Genomic DNA, 21,300 nt, shown 5'->3' with positions numbered 1-21,300 from the left:
GCAAAATGGCCTTTTTTTGCCACTCTTGTAACACCAATCATCATCTTGAGGAATATATGTCCTTTGTTCTTTGTGATCTTTTTATTGAGGTTGTCTAGTTGTCCCTCTCTCACGTTGGTTACTTTGCCAATCACATTTGCTTCTACTTCACCTTTATTGCTAGACTTTTCAATTGTCTTATATTCTCTTGCCACTTTTATTTATTTATTATTCCTTTTTTTTTATGCAAAGAGGCTTTATCATTTTCATTCATTGAAACGGTAGACATTTGCTTGTCTAAAGCTTCCTGCTAGCCAAGATATTTTCTAGTTAAAGTTGGTTCCTTGATCCACCTAAAGTAGCTATAATTGTCCTATAAGATTGGGGATTTGATTCATGAATTATAATTATTCTTTTCCTTGCCTCGTTATTGCATATATGGATTTTAAATTTGTAATATATTGACTCACCAATACCAACACGTCGTACATGACTTTCCCTATTTTAATCTTCCACTTGTTTTACTTTGCCTCAAACGTTGGCTAGATTGTTTCTTTGTCACCAAGAACTAAGTTTGAACTAAGTTTTTCATGCATCATAGTTGTTATTAATTCATTATTAAACTTCTCCATTGAGCTAGCTCTGGTGATCTGTCATGATAATAATAACTTTTTAGTGCTCAATAGAAAATTGTATTACAAAGTATCCTCGCATTAAGTAAGCACTTTAACTAAGTAAACCGTTTGCTCTGATACCTGTAAAGAATAAAAAGGGGGAGGAGGATACTTTTAAAACCACATGCATAGAAGCCCCCAAAAGGGGCAATAATCGAAGCAAACAAGTCAAGACATAAAGCATGACATTGAACTGGTAGGTTTCATATCTCTTTCCAAGAAAACTGTATAGGACAACATATGGTGCATCACAAGTTTATAATTTTCAGTTGTTACTGAATGGTCACACTATATAACCTAAATTGTAATGTTGAGATAAGAAATGCATTTATCCTATGTAGAACATGAGATGAGATACTTTTGTAATGACAATTTTATCCAAGAAGAATGAAGGTCAAAATGAATAGTTCAAATTTGACTTTCTTTACATTTAATGACAAAAATTTATTAAGTGAATGACTGGGCCAATTTGAGTGAATCATTGTCTGAGCTATGCAAGTCGTTGACCCAGCTGATCTGTGAACATGTTTAGCCTGATTCCTTTTCACGTTCCACATTCTTTTTTATTCTTCAAGTCAAATTTGAGGCATTCAAATTGTGTTTTTGGTAAAAAAAATTTGATTAGTTTGGCCATGCACACACTGTCATGTCGATATTGAAAAGTGGACCAAGATCACAGTGAAGCCAACAAATTGACAAGTTCTGCATGTTATTTCCACATAGATGTAAAATTAGTCAGCTTCTTGTTGAATAATGCTTTATAATATTGTATCAATTAGTCATGGAATGTTACAGAGCTACCTTCCTTGGACACGTTGAGAACAACCTATGATGTCAGCAAGCTACAAAATGATTCTGCTGTACAGTGGGATTAGCATCTAGTTCAGAATAACTCGATTGATGTTTAAAGACTCAACCAACAACTTAATTCTCAAGAAATTCAGTTTGCTAGGCTGTTTCAAATTATATTTTTTATGTGTGTTTGCAATTTTGTATTTGTAATGTAACACTCACGCTAATTCAATTTTTTGCTTAGGAATGAATTCAATCTTTGGACAAAAAATCCATAACCAAAATGTAATAAGTGAATCTTGCGCGGAAATAATCTTCCACTCCCAAACATGTGTATACGTGACATTTTTAAGTGCAATTTAATTTGTATGTACCGCTGGCTGGTATAAAAAAAATTATACTCGAATCAAAAAATTATGATAAGTATATATTTTTTTAAAATAAGTTATAAAATTAATAAACTTAGTATATATGATAGTATAAAATCTCTTTATTTATATTATGAATGCATGCACTATTTATTCTTTCAACCATCAAAATGTTGTTAATATTTTTGTTAAAATTGAGTGATGTGTATTGAATTAGACTATACTATCATTTGGAGTTTTTAATAGTTAATTAGGATTGATATAGTGATGAAGTTAAAGTAATATGTATAAGGTCATAAATTCAAACTTGATCTAGATATTGATGGTTATTTTCTCTGTTTTCTATTATAAGAAGAAAAAAAATTTATGCATATTAAGAAAATTAGTTATTTACATTAAATTTTACTAATTTATATTTTTCTTAAATTGTTCTTATTATAAATATCAAAAAAATTAGTGCATTTGAAAAGGTCATATATTAAAGGAGAAATTTTTTTGGAGAGTATTGAGACAAAAATAGTTGAAATTTATTTATATTTAAGAAAAAGAATTTTACTTATAATAAAAAAAACAAAGGGAATGTGTGTATGTATATGTATATATATGAAAAAAGGATCCATTTACTTAAGAAGTAAGTAATAACTTATGTTATACATTAAATTTCAACAATTCAATCGTTAAATTTAAAGTTTTTAATGCATAGATCAAATTTGGAGATTTTTAAAAAAATTTAAAATTATTTAATACTTCGTTTCATTAATTCAAATCAACGTATTAAAAACTTTAAATTTAACGGTTTGATTATTGAAATTTAATATAAAATATGAGTTACCTAAATCCTAGACCCTAAACTTAAACTTACTCTAAAAATAAATAAATTACTTATCTATCAATATGTGTCTGGGTGTTAAGGGTTCAACAAATAGTCTTATACACTAGAGATATTGAGGGAAGGAAAAGAAGATGAATGTTTCTTGAAAATGAGAGAAAAAACTCAAGACTTACATCTAGCTCTCACACATCAATGTTACAAAAAAAAAAATCATTAGTTTACGTTTCAATTTAGTTTACGTTTGTAATGAAATTTTTATTTTCAATATCATTAGTTTTTAAGTAATTAAAAAGTGTTGTAAAAAAAAGTAATTCAAATGTTCGAATCATTTGTCAATCCAAATGAAATCCAAAAGTGACAAATGTTGCGATAAGGCGAGTGAAGACTACCGTAATTTCTTTAAATTATTGTACAACATGAAATGTTAGGTGACAAAAATGAAGGCAAAGTAGATAATTGAGATGTTGAGCGTGTAGATACGATAAAAAAAAAAACACGAGAAAATTGAATTATTAGTTTGAATAAAGTGTCTTTTAATCCGTGCTCTTTTGTTTGTTTTTTTTTTCAATCATAAATTTCACGTGTGAAATACGTTTGGAACTTTCTTTCATCGCTTCAAAAACTTTAAGTTGATCTCCTCACTGTTTACGTTTTGGATCCTCTCAACTGTGAAAGTTTCTAAATTGTTATTATTTTCTCTTTTAAATCTTGGGTGGGAAACTGATTGATGGGTAAATTAAAATTATTTGTTCTAGATCTTGAGTGAGACACTGATTGATGGGTAAGTTAATTTTTATTAAGGATGCAGTTTTTATTTTATTTTATTTTTAAGCTTGACATATTAATGCTGGCATCTTTTGATTGGAATCGACATGTAAATGCTTTGATTAAAAATTATGGGGTGTTTAGTTAGGTATGAGAATACGATACGTATTTAATTGAGATAAATAGATGAATATTTTTATTAATTAAAATTTATTAAAAATTAATACAAAATTAAAAAAGTATAATCGAGAATATTTGAGTAGCTAGCTGCAATGAACATAGGGTAAAGGGTACGTGGTCCATTTTGAAAGGGTGAAGAAGGAAGGATGAAGCAAGCATATATGAGTCTCAAGTCTCAATCCTAATTTTGTTGGGGAGTCTTTTAACATCGGGGGAGCATTACAAGTGAGTTTGACACCACAACATAACCTAAAACCTTAAGGCATTAGATAAGTGGATCTTTCTCACTTATATATTATTTAAGATACCCAACTCTGATCAACGTGGAACTTTGCTTAACACTTGATTTCCAACAAATTTGACCCACTTGAGTTATGGTAGAAGAGATTCTTTATGAGCCCAAGCAAAAGAGAACCAGAAAAAGAATTTGATTATAGCATCGCATCACGATAAAATATTTTTATTTTATTTTTAAAAAAAGTCCTTCACAATAATGTTCCCCTTCTCCTGTGTGAGTTGTGCTTTGGCAACAAAGAATTTCTCTTTGGAATAACCAAAAAGCCTTCACCGTTTGGCTTCCTTTGCCTCTCCAACTTTCCATTACTAATATTCTCTGCTTACCACTTGGCTCTCTCCGCCGGCGCCACATTCTCTCTCGACCACAACCAGTACGTTTTCTCATCTCACTTTCGCTTATTTTTCACTTTCTCTCTTTTCAACTCTTTTTTTGGCTTCAGTATTGATTTAACTTGAAGGAACACTCTCTGATTTTCAATCTCAAACTCTTCTCGCATTCCAGATTCGTCGTTTATTTTCTTCATAAAAATACTAGAAAGAGCAACTTGTAGCTCTGCGCGTTTTGTGCAACTCTTTGCGTGCTTTTGCCTTTGTGTATTCTGTGGAGAGCAGAGGAGTCATGAATAAATAGGATATCGGAAAATATGTTGACTTCATTCGAGCGTGTGGAGTGTAGTCATGTAGGGTTTGTTTAAGGGAAACGGTTGTGCGAGAACGAGTTTTATTGAATAGAGCGTGGACTATGTGATTAGGGTTCAATAGTTTTTGAAAATGTGTCATTCCTGAAAATTACAAAGTCATAGGAACTCTTGAAGACATCAATTTCTGATTTCGTTCTTGTAACATGTGATAGATATTAATTATCCTGGATAACACCAGTTGACTACTATTCTTTTCAACTGTGTCTCTACATTTGTATTTAGTCATGAGTCGTGCATTAATAGATTGAAAAAATGTTGTCAATCCGGTGATTTCAACAAAAGTTGACAGATATTGGATTCTACTTATATTTGTTACTATTGAAGTTAATATTGATTGCCTTTTGTGGTTAGAGTTTACAGGTGGATGTTTGTGTTTGCTTTTCTCTTTTTTTTCTTTATTGTTTCTTTTATAACAAAAATGCCGGACTAGGACGAATTTTGTTTACTGAGCTTGGGTGGGTGAAACAAAAAAGTGTGGATCAATTTTTCTGTGGTTGATGGTGCTTTTGAAGTAAAGAAGTTACACATATTAGACATTTATTGTATGTTTAGATATTAGATTATGTTTTATAAGTCCAGAAGTTGTATATCATATATGTTGTTCATAATGCAGAGGACTAATCACAAACTAAATAGAACTTACTCTGCTGTACTTTTTTGCAAAAACTAAAATGTTTTTGTGGAAGATAGCAAACAGGGATAGGATTAGTAATGTCTAAAATAATGGGAAATAATTGAGATCCTTAACTTGTAAGAAGATCATAATCATCCTCGTGTTGAAGAAGAAGATGATTACTATTATTATTCCAACTGGAAAATGAGACTCAATGATATAAGTAAATAGCACACTGCTCAAATGGCTGTGGATAATATGGTTATAGTGAAGTATACAGATCACTGTTGAATATTTGGATTGAATTAAAAAAAAATGAACTACTAGCAAAATTCACTTAACTAACCTTCCCTGCTCAACATTTAAGTCTACATAGTTAGTTAGTTACCTTCATATATGTCATGCTTTGATTTTTTATCCTGTGAGTTTGTCCTATATAATGGAAGCCAATTAATTTGTCTGGCTCTTTCGCTTGGAAAGTCTACAAATTTGATCATTTATATGTGATAAGTGTGTTGATTATGCTTCATATATAAGGAGTATATTTAACATCATTTACTTTGCAGGTGCCTACTTTCTGGCTACACATGTGCTGTATGCATTGTCTTCCAATTGGGTGAAATCTGATTGAAGAGCGATGCAGAAGGATACTAGTACCACTGCCCCATCAACCACAAGTGGTCGGATTAGGCACCGAAAACGCTCAAATGAGGTTAGTTGTTTAAAGTTTGATTTATCACTTAATCATCTTTTTCTTTGTCTATTAAAAAACATTTTGTATTAGTGAATTTCATGTTGAAATTGATTCAGCCTACTCTGTGTGATCCTGAAATTTGAACAGATCATGAAAAAGTGTCAAAAGTATCTAATTATGGACAACAAATAATTGGAAGCTGGATTGAATTCTATTGTATTTTCTTTTTTAAACCTGAGTTTGTCTTTTTTTTTTTTTTTCTATTACTATTAGGTTCCTTCTTGATGCTGTTGTCTCCTTAGATGACTTTGATTTAATATTATGTCTTTATTTTAGGTTATTCCGGAAGTTAGCAAAGCAAATGGAACCCAGTTACTTGTTAATGACAAAAGCAAGTACAAGTCCATGCTAATTCGAGCATATTCATCCATATGGATGATTGGTGGCTTTATATTGGTCATCTACATGGGTCACCTCTATATCACTGCAATGGTGGTTGTTATCCAAATCTTCATGGCAAAAGAGCTTTTCAATCTACTCAGGAAATCTCATGAAGATAGGCAGCTTCCTGGATTTAGGCTATTAAATTGGTATATATAATATTACTCACACAGCAGTAGAATCATTCTTTTCATGATAAACTAGTAACTAAATTGCCTAAAAAAAACTGAGTAACTTGTTTCTTTTTGTGCTGACATATACCATTTCAGGCACTTTTTCTTCACTGCAATGTTATTTGTTTATGGACGGATTCTGAGTCCTCGGCTGGTTAACACTGTAACTTCAGACATGGTTTTATATCGGCTAGTGAGCAGTCTTATTAAGTATCATACGGTTATTTGCTACTCCCTGTACATTTCAGGTAACTTTTGCTTATATATTTTGTCCTTGTAATGTTAATTAGCCAGTGCTTGTGCAATGTATATATCAGATGCCTGACAAATTTCAAGCTAGTTTTGTACGTTTGAGATTTTACTGGCTATTTTTCAACATTGTGATGGTACTAATACTTTGGTTATCTTCCCTTATTTTGATTGAGTGCAGGATTTATGTGGTTCATTCTCACATTGAAGAAGAAAATGTACAAGTACCAATTTGGCCAGTATGCTTGGACACATATGATTCTAATCGTTGTATTTGGCCAGTCCTCCTTCACTGTGGCAAGCATTTTTGAAGGGATTTTCTGGTAATATAACCTATTAAAGGAAATGATTATTTTACAACTATGCTAAAAAAAATTCGCTACATTTTGAGTATTCTCTTTTGCATGAAATAAAATCATACTTCATGATGCTATTCCTCACACATGTGGACACTTTTTATGCCAGTTTTTTAAATATTATTTGACAGGTAGTTAATGCCATAATAATCACCATAAGGAGCAATGGTTGAACTAATTACATAATTTATGGGCTTGTTGGCTGAACACACAGGATGTTATCTGGTCTTGCCCAAATGATGGAACCAAGGTCCCTTAGGATAGGAAAGATGGGGAAAGTATTAGGGATTGAGTCATGAGTGAAAATTTTCTACTGCATGGGAGGTAACCAAATAATTGTGTTATCATCAAAGAGGACTATAGGAGATCCAATAAAGCCATAAATCAAGATCAATTGCCAACCTTTTAGACCGCAGGGAACTGAGTTTTAAAGTGTATTCCCGTTTGCTTTTGCTTGGGTTGATTGTTGAGGGTATTATTTTAAATCTTCTCCTCAATAAAAAAACTGTTTTGTTTACTGATGATAATGGTATCATCTTAAACTGCTAAGTGCTAAAAGTGTTTTTATGTGTATGTATATTTGCTTTCATAGAATCATCGTGTTCATATATTTAATTTAGTGTTTGGCCATTGCTATAATATGAATAAGATATATGTCCTGCACCATTGCTTTTTAATTGCACTCATATTAATGTCTTGTTTGTTTTCTTTAACATTTGGACCTACTGTACAGGTTTCTTCTTCCAGCAACACTTATTGTCATTAATGACATTGCTGCTTATTTCTTTGGTTTCTTCTTTGGAAGAACCCCTTTGATTAAGTTATCTCCAAAGAAAACTTGGGAAGGTTTTATTGGGGCATCTGTTACCACCATCATCTCTGCATTTGTGGTGAGCACAATTTCAATTTGTTAATGAAGATGCAACAAGTATATAATTTTTTTTTTGGGGGGGGTGGGGGGGTGTTCACTTGTCACTGAACCAGAATCACTTGATGTTTTATTCATCTTATCTTATTATAGCATTATTAAATGATTGCAACAGCCTAAATAAACTCTCAGAAAGCTTTATCAGATTCATTATTTATGGCAATTAAGTTCTTGCTAAGTCATTCTGAACTAGATGCTAATATCGTAGTTGAAAACTCATTTTGTAGCTTGCTGACATCATGGGTCATTCAAAGTGGCTAACATGTCCAAGAAAGGTAGCTCTGTAACATACCATAACTAATTGGTATATTGTAAGGCATTATTCATCAACAAACTGACTAATGCTCAAATCTGAGTGATTAACATGCAGGATTTGTCAACTGGTTGGCTTCACTGTGATCCTGGTCCACTGTTTAAGCCAGAATCTTACTCCTTACCAGGATGGATTTCTCACTGGGTAAGCACTTGAAATTCAACTGAAATTTGAATCTTTTGGTCTACATCAATATCTACTTGACAGTTTAAGTATGTGCATTGTCAAACTTGTAAAAAATTCACCAAAAACACAATGTGGATACCTTAGATAGCAAAAAAAAAAAATCCGTAAATTTGACTAAGAATAAAAAACTTGAAAAAATATGGAACATGAAAGTTACAGATCAGCTTGAAAACAAATGGCTCAATGACTTATTCAAATTTGCCCAGTCATTAACTTAATACATTTTTTTTATCATGAATGTAAAGAAAGTCAAATTGGAACAATTGATTTTAACCTTCATTCTTCTTGGATAAAGGGGACGTTTGGAAGAGCATACATGGTCTGATCTTATGACATAAACACTTGTGTAAGCATTTGGATAAACCTATGAAAAGAGCTTATGACCTGCTCACAAGTTATTTTCAAATTCAACACTCAAATTTTTCATTACAAAATATCTCTATTCTACATAGGATAAGAAAATCAGATTTTCTACCAACTACTAAATGTTTTAGAATTTTTTTTTATTTTTTATTTCCACATTACAGTTCAGCATATAAAATGTGATCAATCTGTAATCATGAGATGCGAATCCAGATTCTTGGACTATTTGAAAATCATAACCTGCGACACACTATATGTTGTCCTATACAGTTTCCTTGGAAGGAGATATCAGTCCTACCAGTTCAATGGCATGCTTTATGTCTTGGCTTGTTTGCCTCAATTATTGCACCTTTTGGAGGCTTCTTTGCAAGTGGTTTTAAAAGGGCTTTTAAAATAAAGGTATGCTTTTGAAACTTTTGTTTTTCTGATCAGGAAGTGAGCAAATATCATCCATTGAGGTCAGGTATAAACAGACTTGCTGTTTATTCTCATTTTTGCAGGATTTTGGTGATAGTATTCCAGGACATGGTGGAATTACTGACAGAATGGATTGCCAGGTAGATTCTTTTGATGTTTCAATCTACAAATTTATTTTAAATCAGTAATACTTAACTGCTTGGAATTATATATGCTTTTTTGTCCTTGTGGGAAACTTTTAATCATCAAGTACATAAAGTAACCATGTTTTTCTCTCTCACGTCTCTGCCCTGCCCCCAACTAAGCTTAAAAAGAGGGAAAAAGAAGTCCTATGAAAAAGATGATATAACGGTAAAGAAGATTTTATACATTGAATATACATGTAGAACAGAAAAGCTATATTCATTTGATTCAAATGTGAAGCCAAAAAAATTCAAAAGAATCTTCAATGACAAATGACAAATAAAAACTTGCAACTGGTAGAAGTCTTGGTGGTCCAGTCTAGTATGAGTATCCAACGCATACTGCTTAGACCCAGGTCTGATTTAATATTATTGTGAAAGTGTTATAGGTATTTTGAGTGAATGTATGTTTATTTATTTGATTTTTGGTGCCATTAGTTGGTTTAAACTCCCTTGCAACTTCCAACTTTTCACTCTCCTTTACATTCTGCTGCCTGTGCACTATTTGTTTCCTTAGTCCTGTTCATTTCATTAGTTGAGGCTAGGATTGGAAGTCAAAACCATCCTAGTACCCAACTTTGAAAGTCAAGCAAAATTTGACCAATTTGTCCTGATGTAGATGGTTATGGCCGTGTTTGCGTATATATATCATCAGTCATTTGTTGTGCCGCAAAGTCTCTCAGTTGAAATGATTTTGGACCAGGTATTATGTTTATTTTACTATATATATTACTTTGTATTTCTATTAATTAGCATTTTAAGAAGTTTAATTTATGGTACTACCGGTGGTGGCTTCAGATATTGATCAACCTAACATTTGATGAACAAGAAGCTCTATATTGGAGGCTTGGAGAAATTTTACAACAGGGGATTCAAAGGAAGTCTTAGATCCATTGCAGGGAGGTGTATTTGTTCTCTCACTTTCTATTGTATTCCTTCACTACAGGGGAAAAAGAAAAGATACTCTGTACATGTGTTTTCTATCTTTTGAGTGAAACGAATCAAAGGTTCAGGAAGCTGTCAAGATGTGCATAGTGTATGTTGACCGTTAGTTTCATTCCGTTTTTCTCGCTCTTGTTGAATAGTTAATTGATGGCTTTGCTTGAACAGCTATCGTTCACTCATGATCTTAAATAATTCACATGGCCAATGGCAGAAAATTAACGCCTGCGCTGTATTCAATTCCTGGAGGTGAGGGGTGTTAATATTTTTCAATTACCTTAAATGTAGTTTGAATCACGTTTGATATTATATTCAAATGAGATAAACAATTGATTTTGTTCTATCAAATGTTGCAAATATTGTGAATGGAGACGCAGTTTGTAACGTGTGGACAAATTATATGATGATAGGATATAAACTGTGTTCCGTTTCTATGGTTCTCCTTTTTTTTTTTTTAATTTCTTTTTTAACAATTACTATGGTTTTGGCATGCCTCGTATTCCTCATCGACTGCAGATTTTTGTTGATTTGTTTTTCGGTATGTTGATGTATTCAATTTGTTGCCCGACCATCAATCACTGTTACAATAGGATCAAAAGCCTCTCTTAATTTATAAATGGAGAATGATTGGATTCTAGGAAACTGGAGGACTTTTATATCCAAGCAGGCTAAAAAAACAAAGAGAAACATATCTCCACATGTGAAAGCAGGCAGTATGAATTTTCATTACTTCCCTTTTGACGTTTTAATACACAGGAGTAGCAGCGTTTTTATGTTTTTTATGCATCAATATCCTAATACAACCAGTGCTTCGCAGAATAATCTATGATACTGGTATTTGTTGACAACAGAAGCCAGATTATTGCTAACATTTTTTCATTAGCTTATTGTACTTTTAAGAATTTATTATAATCAAAATGCTCAAGTGCTTTTGATCGAATACAAAATAAACTAATGTAATTATGCACCAAGCAAGGCTACTCCTTAGCTGTAAAATTGAATAACTACAACTAAACTTTTTCCGTCGCAAAGAACATGATTCCCAACTAGCTTTGAAAAGAATCACTACAAAGTGGCTCTAGCCAGAAGGGACAGGAAAATGTCATAATATTCTAAAATTGCCCACTTTCTCAAGGAAAATCCCTGGAAAGCTACATCAAACTGAGTTTTACATTTAAAGCTCCACAAATAAAAGTTAATAACATACTAAGTCACTTGGAAAGGGTTACACAAAGTGTTACAGTAAATATGTAGGGTGATTCAACTGAGAATCGAACCACAACCAGAATTACAAAAATTTTGGTTGTCATAAATAGAGTTTTGTCCAGGCTCAAACGAGCATCCATATAGTGGCATATGGTACATGTCCTACGTGTACAACAAAATATATATATAAAAAAAATCAATAATCATTTAAGCCACTCTATACCAAAAAAAAACAAAAAAAAGCCAAGAACAAGGATTGCTAACACCTGTTGCAAAATGTATCATGACAGAAACTTCCATCTTGTATTATTTACTCTTACTAATAGCTATTGGCTTCTGAATCTTGACAAAGGGTAAAACACCCTTCAAACGGACAACTTTGGGAGAGTAGCCACATTGTTGAGCACGGCAAAACATCAAGAATGTGTTTGCAAAGTAGGCGTTGAAACCCATGAAGAGATGCCACAAAGCATGCCCTTGTGGATTAATTGGCCAACGAGATATCTCCTTGCAGAAAACATGATCACCTAACCAACACAAACTTGCTAATACAAGAGTAGCTACATATAGATGTGCGATGCGCTTGGCAGACACATCTTCAGTATAAATGTAATACTTGTACATTCTTGGAATGCATATAAGGCAGAGAATGACATAATGGACTTTGAACCCAATTCCAAAACGGACCACTGAATGGACCATCGCAAAAACAACACCATATACAAATAGGAAAATGGGCATTGTACGACGGTAATGCCAATCTGGAGAGTACAGGATGTACATGTATAGCAGAATCTCCCACATCATTGGAGTTTCATCGCTCTGCTGTTGCCTAAATCAAACCAGTCCCAATTGTTGATAGATAAATACACTAAAATAAACATTCTCTACACAACATGATGCTAATATATGATCTATCCCTTGCAATATCAATTCTTCAATTATTCAACCAACATTCGAATAAAATGCAGAATAACTCAAAAACAATATGTAAACCAAGCCACAGCAGCCAAAATTTATATAAATTACTGCAAAAAAAAAAATGATTGAGAAGATCAAATGGTCAATACTTACACACGTTGTAGTGTAGCATGGTACAACATGCTTCCAAGGGCAAGTGCCATAATGGATATGTGAAGAACACAAAATCTTTTCTCAAACCGTTGTGTATGAGCATTTACAAGACCAACAAGAGCCAAAAGAATGGTTGGAACGCTGGATATTGTGTTAAAAAATTCTGCAATATAAGATGAATATTCATAATTCTTTTCACAGCAATCTGTAGTTGATGTGACCGGACCCCAGAAGCTAGATAATGTTGCGGTCATTTTCCTCTATAGATGGATGATTTCTTTATCTAATTCTCTGTATTTAAATCTACAAATTTCTGCAAATCATGTAGCAAAAGCCAAAACACAATTAATCCCACATCGAAGATACACAGATCGAATATATTAACATGTTAATTCACAATGAAACCATACTTGGGAAGATTAAGGAGAAAAAATATAGCTTTTGTGCATAAGCACGTAGATCTCATTCTCTCTTCTCTTTCTGTCTCTAATAATAATAACATAACATCCGTGTTTCCTCGTACGGAGCGAGCTTCTCAGATTCAATTTGTTTTGTGTGAAAAAATATTAAATAAAAATATTCATTTGTAGTAGAATATGTTTTTAATTATTGTAACACAAAAGAATGTAATGTAATCCGGTATAGGCAAAAATGTATGGTTAGTAGGTGTTTTTGAGAGAAGCAACCCCACTTGTAAAGAACCGTTATTACCGTTACAAGTTGTGATTGGTATTGGAAAATGGAAGCAAAAGAGAGTGATATGTGGCCACTCCCTTTATTGAGCTTACACCATCCCTTATATTTTTATTTTTAGAATTAATGGTGGATTTCAAATAGAATTCATGTATCAATATCATGTATTTTGCAGGCGTTGATAAAATGTAAAATCACATAAAAAAATATATTTAGATATTTTATTTTATATAACAAAATTGTTTGTACGACAAATGTGACATCTAGATTAAAAAGAGGGAGGGAGAGAAGTGTCATAAAATAGTTCCACAGAGTTACGAAACAATTATGTTACTCTTATTTCGTTTTATTAGAATCCCTTTATGCAAACACGTGTTGTGGAGTGTATTATATTTTATACATTAACCATACCCGAGTGTCTATATCCGAGTTAGAAGTCCTTTTTCCAAATGGCCACTTGTAAACTGATGAGTTAAAAACTAATGAGCCACATTGCGAAAAGTAATTCAAGAGTGTAAACTCAAAAGAATGGAAAACAATCATAATATTGCTAATCACATGTTCTTAGTAGCATGAATGGCTTTTCAATTCAAAGTTCCAAACAACCTATGCAACTATTATTGTATGTTTGTTGCACTATACTTTGTTCATCTACACTGTCAGGGACATGCTAGCTTGAAAAAAAAAAACAACAACAACAACAACAAATTCTATTCTATTTTCAAGAATGCTGCAATTCTGTTGGCAACACAATAGGCAGTGGACAGTATAGTTATCATGGGATTGACCCCAATTGCAGTTGGAAGTAAACTAGCATCACAAACAAATAGTCCTTCTGCTTCCCAACTCATCCCATTTTCATCCACTGCACCTTCCTTTTCACTCTTCCCCATCCTACAACTCCCCATATGGTGTGCAGTGCTATAAACACTCCACTTTTCTTCATGTGACATTGCCCCTCCTGTTGCATACACCGACTCCACAAACTTCTCCAATTCCTTCTCATTACTCCCATTACACTTAATTCTCTGTCCATCACTTCTGTGAGTACCTACCTCAACAGCTCCTGCTGCTATTAGAATCCTCAGTGCCTGCTTAAGCCCATCCCTTAGGTTCTCTTTGTCTGATTCATCTAACTCATAAAACACCCTACCCTCTCTCTTCACTTCTCCACAACCCTTGTCCCTAACAAATGTGATCAGATGAACTGTCCTTGAATATTTCAGCATTCTCTCTTTGAAGTCAAGTCCAGACACCCAAGGAACCAATGTAGATAAGGCTCCTGGCCCCACTGCTGGAGTTTCAACTATAGCCTTCACTGTGGAGTCCTCTGATAGCACCTTGTGGACAGAAGTGATTATTCCTCCCTCATAGCTTTTACCCTTGAGATCAGAAATTGACTCTGGAAAATACCCCCACGCCATTAGCACTGGATGGATATGAAGATTCTTGCCAATGTGCTTATTCTTCAATCCACTTGAGATCATCAAAGGAGGTGTGGAAAGAGCACCACATGCTGAAACTGTGACTTTGGCCTCAATTTTCAGCCTCCAAGTGATGTTGTTTGCTAAAACATTTGCCATCACTCCTAAGCATTTCTTTCTTCTCTCACTCCCTCTCTTGTTATCTCCCAATATAAACCTTTCAGCTTTAGTTTTTGTTAGTATCACTGCTCCATGATCCACAGCATCAACAAGCCATGTAACTTCTGTTCCTTGTTTTTCTCCCTTTGCACAACCATAGTTGCAAGAGCCACAGTAATGAGCCTCTGGTGAGTTTCTTGGCACGTAATCAACTTGAAGACTAAGCTTCTCGCAACCTTTCCTAAGAACTTGATTCTGGAGCCCTTCCTCCACACACTTGTCGGTTACACCAATCCTTTTACAAACCGTGTCCATGGCAGAAACATATTCGTGGCTTGAAAAGAGAGGTAGCTTGTGGTCTTTTCCCCATTCCTTGAGCACACAATCTGGTGTTCTAATAGATGCTGCCCAATTAACAGCAGAACCACCACCCACTGTTGACCCTGCCAAAAGTGCAACTTTCCCATCCCATGATGCAAAAGTTCCTCCTGATTCATAAAGCTCATTCAGAGAGGGTCCTTCTAGAGAAGAATAATCATTAGGGGTATAGTAGTTTCCCTTTTCAAGAACAAGAACCTTAAGGCCTGAACTTGCCAAAACTGCAGCTGCAACTCCTCCACCACAACCTGACCCAACAATTATCACATCACATTTGATATTTAGGACCTTGTTTTTAGCATCTATACCAACTTCAAGACCTTTCTTAATAAGAGACTTAGGAAGACTTGTGTCATTCTCATTCATAGCTTCCACTATTCCCTTCTCTAGAGGCCTCTCTTTGTGAACTTTCTTTTTTATCCCACCAGTGTCAACCTTATATCCTATAGCTTCCCATGCAGGGTTTTCACCCTTCTCATCACACTGCAAACAAGTAAAGTGAATGTCCAATTACACACACATTTAGGGAAGAGATATGAACATTAATGAAAAGTTGTGAATGAAGAAAGTGGCATTGCCTGAGAGAAGAAAACAAAGAGGCAAAGGACTTTGATGTAAAGAAATGCGAGTCTAATTGGTGTGAGGAAGCGATGCTTGAACCATTTCTGCAGAACTTTTTCTCTGTTTTCCAAAGATATGTTTGAGAAGCTATGGATGAAGGGCCATTTCTTACTCAGACAGAGAGTGCCACATAGCAACAAAGTGCCCAGTCTTGTTGACAGCATCCACAGAATCACTCTCAGTAGTATCACTGCTTCTTTTAGAGCTCTTTTTATCAGTATCTCTGCAATCTATGAACATTTCACATTATTAGGTTGTTGTTACCAATTACTGACAACTAAATGCTACTCTCAGCAGTTATGATTGCATCATAACTGGTTTTTTCACAAAATAATGCATAATATATTGTTAGGAAAATAATCTTTAATGCTACATTTAAATATCAAATAGCGAGTACCAAGTCTCACTTGTACAGAGTGAAACTAAACGTGTATCTCAAATACCTTGTTGAAAATGATTGAAAGTTTTTTTAAAAGAAATTAGTTATTAGGAAAGTTAGTAAATATGTTATACCAATTACTTTTATAAAGAGAATAAATAAATAAATAAATAAATAAATATATAATAGATAATTTTTTATAAAAAAAATAATAGTAAATACATTTTTGGCTCCCTTGCTATTGTGTAGAGATAACAAATCGGATTAGTTATCTGACGCTTACCAGGTCAAGGTGTGAAAGTGGGTTAGGCTGATCTAAATTGTTGATAGATTATAAATTATTGAGCTAAAAGGCCCAAAACATGCCTAATTGTATTATAGGTCCAACATTATGTCGGGTTGAATTCGCCAAATTTTTATTAGACTTAAATTTCAAGAGCTTAATTTAGGTCCTTATTGAATCTTTAGACGAACGGGCCTTAACACCTTTCAATGTGCAATGCATTCCTTTAGGTATTAAGGCTAAAATCTAACTAATTTGAAGTATAAAAGTCAACATTTTCTGTCTATAAAGTTGTCGAAATAGGTTCCCTTATTGGTGTGTTTGCATTAAAATTTCTTCTCAAAGCTGTAAGCAAAACGGTGGGTCCTACCTAGCCCCATAACATGCTAGACTACTAATCGAATTTGTTCTATTTACTTGGCTAACATTAATGCACTAAAGGATCCATCATTTTTTTAGAGAAACTAATTTAATATATAAAAAATTAAAAGATTAAAAATGAATTTGAAACACTTTAAAGGAGTTAAAAAATATTTTAATTATAAGTTAAATCTGAACAAAATTTAAAATTACTTAGTATTTTATTTTATTAAGACTTATTCTTGAAGTTAATGAATTCTTCTTTAAAAAAATTATTTTAATTAAGTTGCTCTTACAAGAAACTTAGTTTAGTAGTATGAATTTTTTATATATAATTGTGTGGGTAAAAGTGTATTAAAGTTGGTCGAAATTACAAGTTAATAAATACATTTTATAACAAAAATAAAAAGGGAGAAAAAAAATCTAAAGATTTTAATCTTGATAAATCCATAAGTTCCAAGCCTATCAATTTAGCCTAATTTTTATTGATAACGAAGGAATGATATTATAGTGATACGGATGATAAATTTTATTCTAATAAGATTTTACACTAAAAAAATGTAAAATTAAATTTCAATACATATCAAGAAATGTTAAAATACTTGCTAAGATAAGTCTTTTAAATAAAAGTAATGGTTAAAAATTTAATAGAATTTATATTTTTCTTAATATCTTCATTAACTGAGTAAAAGTAATTTCTATCAATAAAAAATGAATAAAAATAATTGTTGGTCCTAAAAAACAGTTACATAACATTATATCAGATATGCATTTGTTATTGTTAGTATTAATATATCTAATGATTCTTTATTGCTTTGTTTAAATAGGCTCGGATTAAAAACCAAACACACAAATAACCTAAAGAAAATGCATAACACAATGCAATTATGTAGGAAAAATAAAACACAACATCAAAACTCAAAAAATTAATAGAATAATAAGATTTGTGTAATTCAACTAATTTGACCTACATCTATAAAGAGAACAATTTTTGTTATATAAAAAATAAGATTAACTCTTTACAACAAAATAATTATTCACGCTTATCCTTCATATTTAAGAAAAACACTAATAACATCAATATTTAATATAAACAAGATGTATCTTTTAAAATTTACTATCTTTTAATTAGGAATCCAAGTCATTATGAATGATTCAATGATTCTCATAAGACTAAACTCACAATATTGAATAGACTAAATTCATCAAATTAAATATGAATAGTCACTTCATTAAACTATTGAAATAGATTATCTATAAAAAAAAATTCATCATATAATAAGGTTAAACACAAATTTTGAGTCAATATTAAAAATACTAATAATTATTCATTCAGCAAAGAGTTAAAAAAATCTTAATTTCTCTTTTCTTCATGGAAATTCTGACAAGAAATCATGATTATTTGGTGGTTTGAAATTTAAAAAAAATCAAATAATAAAACTAAATTAAAATTTTGCACATCATTAAATAATAAATACTATTATTTTACATAACGTATTATAATTAAAGAAGTTAATTACTTTAGTTGATAGTATTAAATTTATATTTTTTTAAACTACCCTTAATATTAATTAAACTTTTACTTTACTTATTAAATTAAGAGACAAGATTTTAATATAAAAGATATTTTAAATTAATTCTTATAAAAAATCAAACAATACTCTCAATTTGAATTTTATAAAAAAAGAAAAAAAAAAGTATTAAAAATAATATGTAGTCAATTCAGAAAAAAAAAAAGTCCAAACAAAACTATATGATTAAAAAATGTAAGAATGAAAAAATAGGTTAGAATCCACTGACTTGTCAAAAAAAAATAACGAGTCGAGTTAAGTATCATAGTCCATCAGTTCATCGATTCAGATGGTGCATTGGGGTAGATTGTCCTACCATCCTACCTAAATTTTATTTATTATTTTTTAATGTTAAGTTTAACTATGTCACAATAGATCTATTATGTGTATAATCTGTGATTTGTTATATAACAAATTTATTGTACATTTAATTTATTTATTTTATATCTAATTTAAGACTTGTTTTTGCAACAATTTAATCGGAAGAACTATTAATATTATAATTATATTTTTTTATTATACAATAAATTTGATATTTATTATACAATAAATTAAATCAAATTTTTTATAATTTTATTATTTAGATACACTAGTTTATGCAAGTCTTTTAGATAATATATTAAACATAAACCTCTATTTTACACAAGATTATTTTTAAGAATTTTTTTTCAATAAAAGAGGTTGTGAGAATTTTTTTAGCTTCTTATTTAATTTAATTTTTATTTATCATAATTATTTTTAAAATAAATTATCAATAAAAAAATACTGCAATATAAATTATTTATCATAAATATAAAATATAAATTATTCAAATATAATATATATATATATATATATAATTTATTATAAATTATAATTAAATATAATAAATATGTCTATATATTATACAAATTAAAATACAGAAAAAATATTTTAAAAAATCCAAAGTAAATATGTAATTTATTTATTTATTTATTGTGTTTTTTTTCGAGATGACCCAGCAATTCATACTTTGGTACTGAGACATTCCGCACATTTTTATTTCACAATCAAGTCCTTCTTTTATGAGACAGGTTGGCCCCTTTTGCAATTCAAAACGCAATACTCATTAACTACAGAACCTAATTCGGTACATTCATTGATGAAAAGTTATGATCATGAATAATAATAATTACTACCAATAGTTTAATTCAAAAAAATAAATATTACAACTGCTTTTTATTCAACTCTGAAAAAGTATTTATTCAAATGCTATTAGTATAAATATTTTTATATTCTTGATTAATTAAAAATTATTTTAAATACATTTTTAAACTGGTTATTATAAAAACAAATCATTTTATCATGACAATTTATAATTAGACAATGATGTAAAAGAAGTTTATATTTTAATTAAATTCTATTTAATAATATGTTTTAAAAAAGACTTTCTGAAATATAGCTAATTTTTTTCTTTATCATGAAATATAACTAAAATTTGTTTTTAAAATACATTAAAAAAAAAATTCCATCTAGAATTATTTATACTAATTAATGATTGATTTGTTACATTTCGAAAAGTCAAAAATTGATGCCGCTTTTAATAAATTATCTTTGGCATAGATTTGATGAGTTGGAGACGTTAGATTATAACGTAATTAATTTATGAAGAAGAAAGAAAATTCAGCTTACTTAGACACATAAAAATTTTGAATGCCTACTCCAATTGTAACCCGACAAGCAATCAAAAATGGGTGCAAACTATAAATAATGGTAAAAGATGTGAGAAACACGTTAAAAGAATACAACTTCCAACATAAATTTCATAATCCCACCGACAAGTCAAAAATGACTCAGATTGTCTTTCTTCCTCTGTGTTTTCCCCTCCAACCATCTCCCCAAACATGATGACCCTTAAAATGTTTTTTCTCAAACTTGCCAGACAAACCCAATAGTAATCACTTTGCTGAATTTTGAACAAACCCAACAATGCCTTTTATGCAAAAATTATTATTTTTCTTTGTCTAGGTAATTTCCGGGTGAGAATTAAAGACTAATTTGTTGAGATACAAAGTTTCATATAAGAGATTGACTTGTTTAAAAACATGTTGTTCCGTGTGTATGATTACATATTCAAAATCAAACTCATAATGATGTATTTAAAGAATATAGTTGTGTACTAGTTATGTTGATTATGTTAGATGAAAAATCTTTTGTCGCATGCAAAGCAAAACTAAAGGAAGTGAAAGCAGTTTTATAGTAGGAAGTAGAAAAAAAAGTGGTACCTGATTAGGGACAGGGAATTGAGAACCAGAAGCTTTCCAAAAGCTTTGGTGAGACTTAGCTGTTGTGTGAAAGTGCAGAGGAGGCAACAGAGCCTCACATATGCTTGCAATGGATTCCATCTCAGCTGAAGAAAGAGAATGCTCATATTTGCTTCCACCTCCAAGCAAAGGATGACACTCTCTCCTCATTTTTCTTTCTCTCGATATCACTCTATGATATTGCTCTCATTAAATAATCAATAACCCTCTTCCTATACTTATTTATAGACACTGCCTGCTTTTAATTTCTTCTCTATTTAACCAAACACAGCTCACAAAATAATCCTAAAGTCCACAAGTGTGTAATAAGTGTGGTTGGATATGATTTATTTTTTTTTTTATTATCAAAGAGTTTTTTTTATTGAATATAAAGATAATCTTCTTGAGGGTCTGATAAATATTAAATAAGTGAGACTATTTGTATA

The 21,300-nt window shown here is 31.4% G+C and overlaps 3 protein-coding genes across 4 annotated transcripts; 1 reads left to right on the top strand and 2 right to left on the bottom strand.

The window, feature by feature from the left end:
* The first annotated feature begins 3,848 nt into the window (after positions 1 to 3,848).
* Positions 3,849 to 10,879, top strand: LOC109789161 (phosphatidate cytidylyltransferase 2). The gene is made up of 12 exons (XM_020348059.3): positions 3,849 to 4,258; positions 5,768 to 5,913; positions 6,232 to 6,485; positions 6,606 to 6,757; positions 6,940 to 7,081; positions 7,848 to 8,004; positions 8,270 to 8,317; positions 8,413 to 8,499; positions 9,175 to 9,303; positions 9,405 to 9,461; positions 10,123 to 10,206; positions 10,302 to 10,879. The coding sequence occupies exons 2-12, from the start codon at positions 5,839 to 5,841 to the stop codon at positions 10,389 to 10,391; spliced, it is 1,275 nt and encodes a 424-aa protein (XP_020203648.1). The 5' UTR covers positions 3,849 to 4,258; positions 5,768 to 5,838; the 3' UTR covers positions 10,392 to 10,879.
* A 676-nt stretch (positions 10,880 to 11,555) lies between these two features.
* LOC109812491 (alkaline ceramidase) lies at positions 11,556 to 13,543 on the bottom strand. Of its 2 annotated transcripts, XM_083059879.1 has the most exons (4): positions 13,136 to 13,543; positions 12,726 to 13,038; positions 11,918 to 12,483; positions 11,556 to 11,813 (listed from the first exon to the last, which is right to left on the bottom strand). In XM_083059879.1, the coding sequence occupies exons 2-3, from the start codon at positions 12,977 to 12,979 to the stop codon at positions 11,958 to 11,960; spliced, it is 780 nt and encodes a 259-aa protein (XP_082916005.1). In that variant the 5' UTR covers positions 12,980 to 13,038; positions 13,136 to 13,543; the 3' UTR covers positions 11,556 to 11,813; positions 11,918 to 11,957. The 2 variants fall into 2 exon arrangements, with proteins under 2 accessions (XP_082916005.1, XP_020232062.1); XM_020376473.3 differs by having other exon boundaries at positions 11,556 to 12,483; positions 13,136 to 13,539.
* A 404-nt stretch (positions 13,544 to 13,947) lies between these two features.
* On the bottom strand, positions 13,948 to 21,093 carry FAO3 (fatty alcohol oxidase 3). Its single transcript, XM_020382165.3, has 3 exons — positions 20,837 to 21,093; positions 15,958 to 16,230; positions 13,948 to 15,862 (listed from the first exon to the last, which is right to left on the bottom strand). Exons 1-3 carry the CDS (start codon positions 21,023 to 21,025, stop codon positions 14,129 to 14,131), a joined length of 2,196 nt encoding a protein of 731 aa, XP_020237754.1. The 5' UTR covers positions 21,026 to 21,093; the 3' UTR covers positions 13,948 to 14,128.
* Positions 21,094 to 21,300: the final 207 nt, after the last annotated feature.

The sequence above is a fragment of the Cajanus cajan genome, chromosome 7 (genome assembly GCF_000230855.2).
Source record: "Cajanus cajan strain Asha chromosome 7, NIPB_CcT2T_4, whole genome shotgun sequence".
NCBI lineage: Eukaryota > Viridiplantae > Streptophyta > Magnoliopsida > Fabales > Fabaceae > Cajanus > Cajanus cajan.
Note: the sequence above shows the minus strand (reverse complement) of the source record. Positions and strands in the feature narration are given on the sequence as shown.